The sequence below is a fragment of the Vanessa cardui genome, chromosome 30 (assembly GCF_905220365.1).
Source record: "Vanessa cardui chromosome 30, ilVanCard2.1, whole genome shotgun sequence".
Classification (NCBI taxonomy): Eukaryota; Metazoa; Arthropoda; class Insecta; order Lepidoptera; family Nymphalidae; genus Vanessa; species Vanessa cardui.
Window position 1 is genome coordinate 4,459,274 of NC_061152.1, and position 12,550 is coordinate 4,471,823.

Sequence of the window (12,550 nt, forward strand, 5' to 3'; positions counted from 1 at the left end):
AAGATTAGGCTTGAAACCGCATTAGTACGAGTATCCGAACGTGTCATATTTTTTACCTACGATGACGTCACCATGTACTTCATCATAATTTATCCAATGACAGACGTCGGTACAAACGAAAAGATCTTTTGTTTCGTTCATTAAATTATTTTTTACTTATCTGTGGTAAGTTTTGAAATGTCAATAAATTCGAACTGTCAAAAACAATTTTTGAATAAAGGCTTAACAATGAAAATTGAGAGTTGGAAAACATCCGACATTTTGTTCTTTAAGTAAATTTTCGACCATAGTGAGTCCATACCACGTAACGATGCATGATATTACTAACTTAAGATTTAACTGTAAATATTTAACAAGAAATGGATCAGTATGCCATAATTGGAATACTATTATCTACTTGGTAGTCTGGTTGGAAGAATGAGTTTGTGTATCTACAGATAACATATATAACATATATAGATTTACTTGGTGGTAGGGCTTTGTGCAAGCCCATTTGGGTAGATACCAAACACTCATCAGTTATTCTTCCGCCAATCTCTCACTCAGTACTCAGTATTGTTGTGTTCCGGTTTGAAGGGTGATTGAGCCAGTGTAACTACAGGCGCAAGGGACATAACATCTTAGTTCCCAAGGTTGATGGCACATTGGCGATGTAAGGAATAGTTAATATTTCTTACAGCGTCATTGTCTATGGGTGATGATGACCACTTACCATCAGGTGGCCCATATGCTTGTTCGCCAACCTATACCAAAAAAAAATATAAGTATATAACACATGGACAATATAATAAAGAAACACTGATCATTTTAGAAGTTTGTAATGTGATGTCGTAAATAAACAAATTATTTAGTATATTTAGTATTGCACCCGTGCGAAGCCGGGGCGGGTCGCTAGTATATTGATAAAGTGTTTTTTAAATAGAAATTATATCAATAAACATAATATGTAAAACTTTTTATACATTCTGTATATTAAACATACAGTAAATAGTTTATCAATGGATATTATAACAATAATTTCTAAATAAACGTACATACTGACTCATTTCAATGTATATAGTAAATGCTAATATACTTAGTTGATGTATAGTTTAATTACCATAGAATTTTGTATATAGAACTTTGTGAATTCCATTTCAAAGGCAGGAGAAGTTATGATCAACTTTAACCTTGAATGACGTCATCGTGACGTCAGATCATTGGCCGACAATAAATCTGTGGTAATATTATAAGTAGTTAAGTGTAATATAAATTATATTATAAATAAAGATATATTAAGATAAATTAATTAATAGCTCACTATGTTTATTTACTATTTTTATATCTGCTTTGTACACCTCTAACTCTTTCTATATCTGTTTCTTTCCTCTACATTAAGGTTGCCTGAAATAAATCGCTGGTTTAGCGATAAGGCCGCCTGTTGTCTTAATCGTGTATAAATTATTTACTTATTGGTGTACAATAGCGAGTATTATATTCAGCAGTATAGATAAGCTATTTACAAATCGCAAGGTAAATGTGTATATCTTAAGTTTGTATATCTATACTTCGCCTGCCATTAAAACAATAGCATGTCTTTATAATGAAATTATTCATTGTCGCCATATTGGATCGATGACGTCATGGTTTTTAATTTGTTTTAAAAGTAATCAAAGTTTATCGTAACTAAATAGTTTAAGAATGACAAATGGCGCGAACTTTATCTAAAATGGCGGATGACAGATGTCAAAATGTAAAATGTTGCCCGTTAGAATATTTTAATTGTAGTAATGCTTGGCTCGTTTAATAATTAATATTCACGGTAGCAATAGTAACCCTTACATGTTCAATCATATTCGTTCCACATACACGATAACTTAGCTGTAAGTTCACGAGTTTATTGAATGACGTAATGTATCTGACAGTCATTGGTCGGTTATCACGTCATTGTCAAAATCAACCAATTCAGTGTTATTTGAACGGAAATCGAATTAAATTAAACGAATGTAATACTGAACGATGATTGGTTCTCGATCACGTCATCATTTGACCCGTATTATATTGACCAATGAATAAATTAACAATTCAGATTCTAGCTGAATTAGTTTCATTTGATCATATATGACGTGACTTTCGATATATAAGGTAATTTATAAATGAAGGAGAGATAATGTCTTGTTAAAAAGAGACAAATATACATTTCTCAAGACACGCTGGGAATTGACGTTAATTTATAATATTAGTATACATTACTCAAACACGCTTCCATTGTACAAAAACTTTCATTATTAACATTATATATGTATATATATATTGTTTATTTATTATTTAATAATATATATTTTTTCTGGCCTTATAATTTTACGTCTTTGCTATATTAGTAAATAATAAAAGCAATTGACATTAAAAAAAATTTTCCTTTTTCAAATCTTAATAACTTTAGAAGTGTTTTTGTTCGTTACAACATTTTGAACATGATCTTATATTATGACATTAAAAATTTTATTGATTACAAAAGATGCTTGGCAGTCATTTTTATTTTGCTATAGTTTTTTTTTATAGCATGGCATGTGACCCATTCTATTCTGCCATTGATATTTTTGAAAATACGTCAAAGATTTCTTAATTGCTAATGTGATTTTGGTAATATCAATAGTTAATTAAATATTTATATTATAAGGCTGTAACGAATGACTTTATAATAAATATTGCATATGTATCTAATTTAATATGTAAGTTTCAATTCCTACAGATAATAAAAACGAATAGGTATGCGAGACAATTAAATTTAATTTTAATATTTCTTAAACAAACTTAATAGAAATATTAAAAAAAATAAAAGTGTTTTTTTTTTTGTAATGGATAGTCTTAAGACGAACAAATAAAGATCTTAACTGTTCCGCCTAATCTGTTATATTATCTGTACTAACAAATGCACAGTCGAAGTAAGAAAAGGTTCGTCCTTAAGATCTATTTTCGCGTGCTTTACCGATCGAGAAACGACATATTGCGTCGCAATTATTTAATGTTTAGTTACAAAAGGTACTAAGAGTTTGAGACTTGATAAAGGAATTTATTTGAAAACTGACTAAGCTTTTCTTACTCTGACTAAACACTCTTAAAGGTGACAGTTCTTAACAATGACAGATGACAAAAAAAAATTCCACCATCTCTTTATAATTCCCCTAAAATTCCAGGTGGAAATAACTCCATGGCATTCCAGCATGCATAACATGGGAATGGTCTTCAATCGAACTGTCTGGACTAATATACTTGAGCTCCAGGAACAGTTCTGCGCTTATGACGATTACAACTGGGACTATTCGCTACTACACCTGTCCCAGAATAGACCTGGAAGGGAGAAGTTCAAAGTGATACTGTGTAAAGGTCCCAGGGTATTCCATATTGGAGAATGGTAAGTGAATAATTTGACAATGCGAAAATAAATTGTGAATTATTGCTATCAGTGTATATTATGAGTTTAAAAACTATTCTTTACTAACGAAACTTGAAAATAATACTTAATTTATTCAAAAATCAATAAATAAAAATGCATTTTTTTCAAACGTTTGTCACGTGACACGTGACTGGGCTTATGATGGAGTCACTTAGTTGTAAACCTTGCTTTTCTACTATATGTACCACAGATTAAAATACAACAAAGTGACGTCACCGACCCCATTGCAAGTAGCGTTTTCGCGCGTTATTTAAATATGGAATTTTTAATATGATATTTTTCGGCAAATATGTACTAGTATTGAAAAAATCTATTTTCACTGGGTTCCTTAACCTCTACTAAATAATATAAAATGGATTTTAAAAACCAGTCAAATAGCCTATTGTATGTATATGAGCTAAGATGGCCATCTCGTCTGTCTTGATTTCTAGTATCAGTATAGATATGTTGATAACTAGCTGTGCCCGTTACTCCTTATCATGCCAGTCATCTGCCAGTGAAAGTCCCGTCAAAATTGGTCCAACCGATACAGAGAGTAGCCGGAACAAACAGACAGACAGACAAAAATTGTAAAAAGTGTTGTTTTGGTAAATGTACCGTGCATTTTAATATTGCATTGAGTCAAAAAGGACTATTTTAATATTACAAACAGACAGTAACAGCCTGTGAATTTCCCACTGCTGGGTTAAGGCCTCCTCTTCCACTAAGGAGAGGGTTTGGAAAATATCCTCCACGCTGTTCCAATGCGGGTTCGTGGATTCACATGTGGCAGAATTTCGATGAAATTGGACACATGCAGGTTTCCTCAGGATGTTTTCCTTCACCGCCGAGCACGAGATGAATTATAAACACATATTAAGCATATATGTAGTGGTGCTTGCGTGGAGCTGTCCTGAGCTTGAACCTGAAATCGTCGGTTAAGAAACACTCGTTTTTACCACTGGGCCATCTCAATTTTATAAAAGCATATTATTCGATACAAGATTTTATAGATGATAAAAAAGCGTGGAGTTAATACCTGTTGACTTCCAAACAGGATATATTAATTTAAATAATTGTATTTAACTAACATGACTTTGTATTTTTTAAATGTTTAAAAATAGTAAATATCCTATCATACTGAGTTTCTTGTCGGTTCTTCTCGGTAGAATCTACTTTCCGAACCGGTGGTAGCTTCACTTAATTATAAAATGACGATTCAAAAGTGCTCGTAAAAGCCTACTTGAATAAAGTTTATTTTGATTTTGATTTTATTATATGTATAGATGTATAAAGAGCTATTACTAATCTCTTCCAGCGGTTTTCACCATAAGAAGTCCAATTGCAACGCGTCGACGGTAATCAGCAAGGTGCAGAAGCTACTGCAGGACGCGAAGTCGTACCTGTTCCCGCCGCGGGTGACGGCGACCATCAGCGCTGGTGGCGCGAAGCATAATAAGAAGTTAATCAAAGGAAATGGAGGGTGGGGTGACTTGAGGTGAGAAAGTTGATATGAACCTTGTTAAATTGGCATCATAGTTTTAATTCTTCTATTCCCTTGATACGGGGCGTTTAAGACCTCGTATCATAATATCGATACGGGGCTTATTAGACCTCGTAATGTTTAAGAAACTGAAACTAGATGTGATGTGATCGAATTATATTTTAAGTGCGGTACGTGGTCAAAGAGACCCCGTATTAAAGTACACTACAGTATTATTTTTTCAACATGCATCATATAATATTTATCACTTTCCTACAATATATCAAATATACACCTAATAGCACCTGTCTTGGGTTAGTTAGTTTAGTAAGATTGGCTGTCTTAGTTAAAAGCGTTCAGAATTTCATCATTAATGGACTATATATATTTATTAAAAAAACTAAATATACCTAACAGAAATATAAGATTGGTGGTAGGGTTGTCTGTGGTACCACTCAATCATCACGTGTTCTATCACGAAATAGCAGTATTCAGTTGACAATCAACAAGCTCAAGGGGTTTAACATCTTAGTTGACGGACATAAAATTCCACAGACATTTTTAACTTTGCCGTTTCATAAATTCGAATCGTTTGTAATAAATACATTGGTAAAGAAGGTATATTATTCAATACAGGATTATACATACGATAGAAAAGCGTGGAATTAATACTTATTGACTTCCAGGCAGGATATATTACATACAAATATAATTTTGTTTAACTAACATGATTGTATTTTTTAAAATTTGAAAAAGATTAACTACTGAGTTTCTTGCAGGTTCTTCTCGGTAGAATTTACTTTCCGAACTAGCTTGGCTTAATATAGTTGTTTAATGACGATTCAAAAGTGCTTGTAAACGTTGTCTACGGGTGGTGACCATTAAAATGGTAGTTAATTTAACGTTCTCTCTTCCAGGGATCAAGAGCTGTGCACTAATATGACAAAAGTGGAACGTCAGATGAGAAAGTACATATATTACACGTAGTCTATATGACACAGGTCTGCTATACCAAATACTAAATTAAAATCTATACAATTATATATATATTTTGACAGCTCACGATGTATGTATCCGTCCGCCATCTTGTTTTAACTGTCAACTGTCGTAATTCGTAACTGACAGTTGTGCAATTGAATTGATTTTTTTTGTTGGCAGAAATGTCTTGTGTTATTTCTTGATTGATAAAAAAAAAAATTGTTTGTATGATGTGCGATAAAGAAACGTTTTTGCATAAGAAACGTTACTAGAATAACGTTGCACAAATTCGTTATTAAAATTGTTTTTTTTTTTTATATTTATAATGGAATATAATCTGTAAATCAAATATTACGTACGTATAATTACTATAGACATTTACTTTAACCTTCAAGTACTGAAATCTGGTCTCGGAGACCGCAATAAATAAATAATATTATTTATAATCGATGTGGTAACATTAAAAGCAATCAAGTAGTATTAAAACGTTAAAATAGTAGAACTTCGATTATCCGAATTATTTATTTATTTAATGCCACACTGTATACATACTTATAAATAAATATCATTCATACTCGTATCAATACAGGATTGTGTACCAACGGGATGTTTAACATTTTTTTTATTTTTAGTCGGTGCGGGGGATATGTCTTATATATCGAGCCCCACAGACTAAAAATAATAAACGAGATATACAAGACATTCGTATATAATGTCGAAATATCAAGCTCCACCAACTAAATATTAAAAAATATAATGAATATCCCGTATTGTATAACTATAATTAAAAAAATAACAATGTTTATTTAAAAAAAAAGACTTTAAAAAAAAATAAAGTCTCACAAACACAGTTCTACAGTAACGCTCTCGTGTGTATTTCGATCAGAGTAAGTTTTAGCCTCATCAAACCTTAAGGCAGGTTTGACTACATCGCATTCCAACTTGTTACAATAATGAAAAAAAAAATTACTCGATTTTATTTTTTATTGATCGAGGATCGGATACTCGTCAAATAAATTGGTCGGCGTTCGGATAATCGGCGTTCTAATGTATTTATAAATTGGATTATTTATCATTAGGCATTATAATTTAAAAAAAAAACAAATCTAGTCTATTAAGTTAATATTTTATTGAAATTTATAAGTTATAAAAATCGGCGTTTACGTCGCTGAGAACGTCACTGACAGCTGTCAGTTGGTCTTACGTGATACACGCGACTCACATCAGTGTCTGAGCTTAAAGCAAGTGAAACTGCGAATCGCACTTATAGTACGACACAACTCAGATGTCCCATCGGCAAAATTCGTAAAACCGATCACATCCGAATTGAGTGCGCTATCCCGAATTATCAATATTTATTTCTCATGCTAATATGATCTTTACACAAACGTGATAGCTTGTAATCACATGACCTAATATATTCGTCAATTTGACGCGTCGATTTACACGCACTCGCTGTCTCGGGTCGAACTGACGCGGGAATCTATAGCGACGAATAGCGTCGAATGGCGCGATAGCGAGCTGTTTATATTGGTTGTGTTAATCGGCAGTAATCGGTTTTATTGAATTTGCCGATGCTACATCTAAGTCGTGTCATACTATACGTTATATTATCGCCAATCAGATCCAATGTGAAAGTTCTAGGATCTTCTCAAAATTGTCACAAAATAACATAAAAATTGGTACATTGGCTGTGGCACCATTTTCCTTTGACGTTTCTGAAACGCGCTGCATCGTTTGCTAAATGTTTTATGTATATTGGTTTAGTAAATTCTTTAGTTAGGCACAAAATTATTGCTCATTTATTATTATAGATTATATTTAGTGCAAAATTGCTGTGTTGCCATAATTATGTAGTTTATTGAGGTGAATGAATAAAATTAATGTGAAAAATGCGTTGACCAAAACGGAACCACCAGAAATGGTAGGATTATTAGTTCGTAGACTTCTAGATATAAGATACCAACTGATGCTACCATCTATAATTACTTTAGAAAAGAAATATATTGTTTAAAATTATGAATGGCCAATATAGCACAGATATTTTTTTTTAAATCTGTTCGAAATTTGAAATATTTTGATTCAGTATCATAACGACCAGACTGTACTTGAGGGTAAGCAAAACAGAGTGAGCTGTCAAAATGTTATTATCGAAATGACAAGTTATTTATAAGATATTTTTTTTATAATTTCGTTGTTTTTTTTTTCACAAACATTAAGGTGCTTTAAAGTTTCTAGTTGTTTTGCATCGTGTAAATGATATATTTAAAATCACAGTATTATAAACTTGAATTGTTATATCTGTCCTTGTCTAATATATGAATTGTTTTGATGTGAGAGAGAGATGGGTGGCGCTGCTGTTAGAGCCAAAGGTCGTATGTTAAAATTGTACTTAACAGATGATAAATACTAATTTCCTAATATATATTTATTAAGCGTTTCCATGGCAACGATTTTGTTTATATCATTTCTTAGATTTTTTTTTTGTAACAATTTTTTTCATAAGACCTTTTGGATTTACAGTATCGTATATATCTTTATTTTCTGTATAAATATATGTTTTTTTTATTGAAATTTTGTTTTGGAATATATGTGTGATATTAGAGAATGGGGGAAGATTATGTCTGTCTTACATTTTTTTTGTTATGTTTTATGCTGATGGTACTTTTTTTTTTAAATTTGGAATTATTATTTTTGTGCTGAAATATATTTTCTTTGTATAAAAGTTTTTTTGTTGTGTGTTCTAATTACTGCACCCCTTATACTTATCTAATTTTATATGGAACTAATCAAAGTGCGTTCATTTATAGTTCAGTACTTTTAAAATTATTATTAGGCTGTATATTCCGAGGCCTTTGTGAAAATACCGAAACTCGCTATTTAAAAAAGTGATTATCAATATGCCTGTGTGACACTCTCGCGTCGGTGCTATGAACGTGCCTGAAAACTTTCCGATTGTGTGGTGTCTCCGATATATCGAAACTAATCTAAAATTGGATGTCGTCAGAACGTCAGATGTCATCGGTTTGACGATAACGAGTGACCGTTTGCACTGCGACAAAGTACAATAACATTAGACTCATGAAATATTCGCCCTATCTCTCTTTAACTTTACAGTAACCCATGTGTGAGAGAGAGATGAAACGAATGTTAATTTCGATATCATCGTTTCATCTCATTCTTTCATATCGTACAATGTTTAGTTAAACAAAGACAGCGATATTTAATCCAAATATCCGTTACACATTGTGTAGCATTTGTCTTCCAATCAGATTATGAGAGTAAGGTTTTAAAAAGTATACCTGCATTAGTGGAATTGTCCAATATAGTATAAGACATACTAAGTTAACTTGTTAACTGGCCTCTCTTGAGATTGCGCGGGAAAGTACATGAAGAGTACTCAGCTCTTTATTAAAGAGCTAAGATGACCCAGTGGTTAGAACGCGTGCATCTTAACCGATGATTGCGGTTCCAACCTAGGCAAGCACCACTATATATATGTGATTTTTGTGTTTGTAATTCATCTCATGCTCGGCGGTGAAGGAAAACATCGTGAGGAAACCTGCATGTGTCTAATTTCATCGAAATTCATTTATGGCATGGGAACAGCGTGATGGAATATGTTCCAAAAACCCTCTCCTTAATGGAAGAGGAGGCCTTAGTCTAGCAGTGGGAAATTTACAGGCTGTTTACTTTTACTTTATCCTTCATTAAGCATTATGTTACCCCAGTAATCCTGCGAGGTATACTTACTTAATGAGGCAGCGGATATATCGATGCGACCTCTTAAAACCTCTTGGCTGGACCTATGTGCAGACCAATTGGATTATGGAAGGGAGACAATAGTATGCTGTGTAATACACACTCTTGTGAAGACTTGACTAGTGAATGTTAAGATATCGAAATTGGTAACTAGAAAAAAATAATGCAACATATTAAAATACGAGCTGTTAATAAATGAACAAGAACGAGACAGTTAGTGCCAGTAAGTCTCGTCAAAATCGGTCCAGCCGTTCCAGAGATTATCTAACAAACAGATAGACAGACAGAAATTGTAAAAATTTTACTCTGGTATATCTGGTATCAACATTTGTAGGGCGAGGGACTTAGGAAATAATTTCTTTAAACATTGTCAAAACTTTTGACATTTTAAAGACTAAATTTGCATTTTTTCTTTATCTTAATTATTTTAGGACTTTTGTCCAGCACAGGTACGTCAGTGCAATTGTACCCTTTTCCTTTGGTTTTGTCATTATTTAATATTAATTGCTATTAAGTGGAACTCCCGGAGCATTCTAGCAGATTCTGACGAAGGATCTGCTAGAATACTCTGAAAAAATCCAAGATTAAATGAACATTTAAACTACATAAAAGTAACTTTCTCTCTTTCTTAGTCTTGCCACATTCACCCACAAATGATATATGTAGGTCTTCAAAACTTAAATTTGCTTTTAATTTTGGTAATAAAACGTTTCTTTTAAAGATGATTTTTTTTATTTTCCTTTTACATTACATTTACAAAGTCTTATTTTTTTTTAATTCGATTAGCTATAAATAAGAAGTAATTATCGTTGTGGCTGTTTGATGGAATACCGTTTCAAAGAAGCAAGAAAAAGTATGTCTGTTAACTACTAACTGCATTTCGGTAAATAATCAATTAATTATTATTTGTTCTACACTTGTTTTGCTTATTTATTTGTTAATTATTTTTATAAAACAACTTTATCTTTAAATTAAAAAAAAAAACAAATACGATGGCGCTTTTTATGTATTCTTTTGCATTAATTTTTTATTTAATTTCTATTATTTTTTGAGGTTCTAGATTCAAACTCGAAACAAAGATCGGATAATAAAGCTATTGGTGTTTTCTATTGATATATTCTCAGCAACAACGGGAGCCTGTAAGGTAGAAAAATAGACTGCCTCGAAAAGCACAAAATGAACGCACTTTAATTACAAACATCCAATAATTGCCATATAAAAAATATTTTTTGGAAATGTGGAAATGATAGTTTAAAAAAAGGATAAATTACTTGACCTATGAAATATTAATTGAAATAAAATATAAATAATATACTTACTGTTTATATTTAATAAAACTCCATTATTATATTTGAGTATGTATAAAAAAATTGAATAAACATTGAAACAGTTAAAAAACTCGTTTTGTATTATATCGAGAATAAACAAAATTACAAATAATTTCGTTTTATTTCATTAAATGTTTAAATATATACAAATATGAATTAAAAATATCTACTGCATTAATCTTGACCGCGTGGAATGGTGGCAAGAGTGCTAGCAGCATTTCTCTGAATCGCAATTCCGATCCTCTGGGGTAAAACGAACCAGCCCTCCTGTCAGTGGAGGCAATGAGGCGAGGTGTTATACATTTGATGAAGCTTTTTGCACCACTACTCCAAGTGTTTCGATATTAGATCATTGTTCAGCTTCTCTGATATTAAGTCGTTGGTAGGAGTTCACTACATTATTCCTTATTACACCAGCTTTCTGCCAGTGAAAGTCCCGTAAAATCCAGTCGTTCCAGAAATTAGCCGGAACAAACAGAACAAATATTGCAATAAAATACGTTTGAACGCATATTTCGTTAAGTAAAATAAAACTGCCGTCGAACAAAAGCTAATTGTTTATTCATAAATCCTTGAAATTCATTTATTTATATTTAAAAAACACAAATTATTATGGTCAAATCATATTAATTATCAATAGTTTATTGTGCGACAAAGTTAGATGTAGCATCGGCAAAATTCGTAAAATCGATCACATCTGAATTAAATACGCTACCAAATTATCAATATTTATTCTTATGTGAATATGATCTTTACGCAAACGTAACAACTTGTATATGACCTAATATATTCGTCAATTTGACGCGTCGATTTACACGCACTCGCTGTCTCGGGTTGAAGGTCGAACGGCGCGATAGGGAGCTGTTTCTATTGGTTGTGTGAATCGGCAGTGATCGGTTTTATTGAATTAGCCGTTGCTACATCTAAGTTGTGTCGTACTTTGCTAATATTTTATTGAGAAGTCCATAAGTTTCACGCACCGGTGATTGCTTTAGGTAATTCTTTCAGAGGTATTAGTTTGGGAGCGTCCTGGCTGTCACATGTGCAATAACAATTCTTACTGTTTTTCGGACCCTCTGGGAGAATCAAGAGCTTCAAATTCATGTTCACTTGAAGAGCGCGCAATTTATCTATAAAAAAAAAAACAGATTTGAAAATGGTATATTGTGGTGAATCACCTGAAATATTTCATTTTGAGAGCTTACTTATTACTTGGGGTACTCCCCGAGATTTCAAAGGAAGTGTATGTTCTACAGATTCAAGAGATATAACATCTTAGTTCCCGAATTTTCAATGTATTGGCTTATAAGGGATGGCTACTATTTCTAGCTCTGCACATTACCGTCTTCACTATTGTGCACATGGCCTTTGCCCGGGGCCCTGAAAACTAAAGAAGGGCCCTGAAAACTAAAAATTTCCCCCATCCTAAAAGGGCCTTAGGAACTAAAAATTTCTTTCACACGTTTATTGACTAGACTGTGATGTACATTTTCGAAATTGTCATATTTGTGAGAAATAACTAACATATTTATCGAAAGGCTCATGACGATAGTCGATATTAAAAGTAAAAAGTTTCAGACGTGC

At 32.4% G+C, this 12,550-nt stretch overlaps 2 protein-coding genes across 5 annotated transcripts in view; one reads left to right on the forward strand and one right to left on the reverse strand.

Annotated features, from left to right (window-relative positions):
- LOC124542191 (alpha-1,6-mannosyl-glycoprotein 2-beta-N-acetylglucosaminyltransferase) overlaps positions 1 to 6,198 on the forward strand; it is a 55,979-nt gene extending 49,781 nt beyond the window's left edge. For 2 of the 4 annotated variants that reach the window (XM_047120134.1, XM_047120135.1), the window contains 3 exons: positions 3,177 to 3,394; positions 4,734 to 4,913; positions 5,816 to 6,198. In XM_047120134.1, coding sequence (XP_046976090.1) covers positions 3,177 to 3,394; positions 4,734 to 4,913; positions 5,816 to 5,885 — 468 coding nt within the window. In that variant the 3' untranslated portion in view covers positions 5,886 to 6,198. The remainder of the gene's footprint in view (positions 1 to 3,176; positions 3,395 to 4,733; positions 4,914 to 5,815) is intronic. The other 2 variants (XM_047120136.1, XM_047120137.1) reach the window with 1 other exon arrangement.
- A 5,639-nt stretch (positions 6,199 to 11,837) lies between these two features.
- The window catches only part of LOC124542133 (nascent polypeptide-associated complex subunit alpha, muscle-specific form-like), a 28,972-nt gene continuing 28,259 nt past the window's right edge, over positions 11,838 to 12,550 (reverse strand). The window contains exon 27 of the mRNA XM_047120068.1: positions 11,838 to 12,096. Coding sequence (XP_046976024.1) covers positions 11,939 to 12,096 — 158 coding nt within the window. The 3' untranslated portion in view covers positions 11,838 to 11,938. The remainder of the gene's footprint in view (positions 12,097 to 12,550) is intronic.